The sequence below is a fragment of the Nematolebias whitei genome, chromosome 6 (assembly GCF_014905685.2).
Source record: "Nematolebias whitei isolate Nwh7 chromosome 6, NemWhi1, whole genome shotgun sequence".
Taxonomy (NCBI): Eukaryota; Metazoa; Chordata; class Actinopteri; order Cyprinodontiformes; family Rivulidae; genus Nematolebias; species Nematolebias whitei.
This window is the reverse complement of record NC_056503.1, coordinates 4,516,558-4,518,035: the sequence shown is the minus strand read 5'-3', so window position 1 is coordinate 4,518,035 and position 1,478 is coordinate 4,516,558. Positions and strand designations below refer to the sequence as shown.

General features: G+C 37.5%; 1 protein-coding gene across 1 annotated transcript in view; it reads left to right on the top strand.

The window, feature by feature from the left end:
• The window catches only part of chrd (chordin), a 95,175-nt gene that overhangs the window by 30,561 nt on the left and 63,136 nt on the right, over positions 1 to 1,478 (top strand). Inside the window, exon 4 of the mRNA XM_037678439.1 lies at positions 1,199 to 1,204. Coding sequence (XP_037534367.1) covers positions 1,199 to 1,204 — 6 coding nt within the window. The remainder of the gene's footprint in view (positions 1 to 1,198; positions 1,205 to 1,478) is intronic.

Here is a 1,478-nt window from a genome sequence, read left to right as displayed (position 1 = left end):
AAAAAGAGGAAATACCTTAGCCACCTTCATTCTGTCTGGAAATACTCCCATTGTAAAGGACAAATTACATATATGTGTAAATGGTTCAATTACATGACCCATTATGTTCTTTACTAATGTCATGTCCATATCCATCCAATCCTTAGAGTTTTTGTTTACAAATTTATTGACTACATTCATTATTTCATCTTTATCAGTTCCCTTCAGGAACATACTGTCCAGATAATCATCAATTAAATAGTTCCCATAATTATTCATCTTTGGTATTGTTGTTGCAAGACTAGTTCCTGACTAGTTAGCGTTATGTCAGTGCAGACAGGTAGTTAGGGGTGGGGTTCGGTAGATGGGGCGCTCGGTTTTGTTAATGGGGCAGGGCGCCCCGCTTGTATAATGGTAGGGGAAACTGTGTTTCTTTTTATACTTTATATTTTTGCTATTTTTGGGTGTAAATGGAACCTTGAGCACTATGGGTGTAACAGTACACGCGGGTGTATTGAACCGTTTCAGTATGGCATGTTCGGTTCGGTCCACGTGTGTACCGTTTTGGTTATTTTTACACTCATTAAATTTTATTAATGAGAGATTATGCGCCGCGGAACTAAAGTTCCTAAGCGTGTTTCAGCACGGCGCTATTATCTTGAAGCGCGTTAGCATTAGCAGCCTAGCATCTCGTTGTGGTCTCCTGTTTGGGAACATTATGACTTTCTTGTTAAAAGACAAGTGAACAAATCAAAGCTGTGTCGACGTTTCACGAAGATCGGATCTGCAGCAGCAACACGTCGAACTTGTTAACGCACTTGAAACGACATCATCCGAATGTGAACGTCTCCTACAGAATAGCAGCTTGGTGCAGAGACCGATAACAGCAGCATTTAAACAAACGTTATCAAGTAATTCAGATCGGTCCAAAGCAATAACACAAGCTGTAGGAGTTTGTAAAGCTTTGGATCTACATCCATATTCTGTTGTTGATGTGCCGGCTTTAAAGTTCTTGAGCTACGACATTACGTCAACACTTCAGCAAAACAGTTGTAGCAGCACTTTATGATGTCGATCAAAAACAGTATTGTGTTAGTATTTTTATTGATTTTAAAAAAGCATTCAATACTATTGACCACACTATTCTCCTTGAAAAATTAAATAAATATGGTATAAGAGGACCAGCATTACACTGGGTATCTAGCTATTTAAAAGATAGGAAACAGTTTGTACAAATAAATGGTGTAAGATCTGACCTCTGCAATATCACGTGTGGAGTTCCTCATGGCTCTGTGCTTGGACCAAAGTTATTTATTTTATATGTGAATGACTTAGTGAATGTATCAGGACTCCTCAAATGTGTCCTTTTTGCAGATGACACCACATTTTTTTGTTTGGGTAAAGATGTAAAACGGATGTTGGAACTGATGAAGACAGAATTTGATAAAATACAAACTTGGTTTAAACTTAATAAATTATCATTAAATTTAGATAAAACT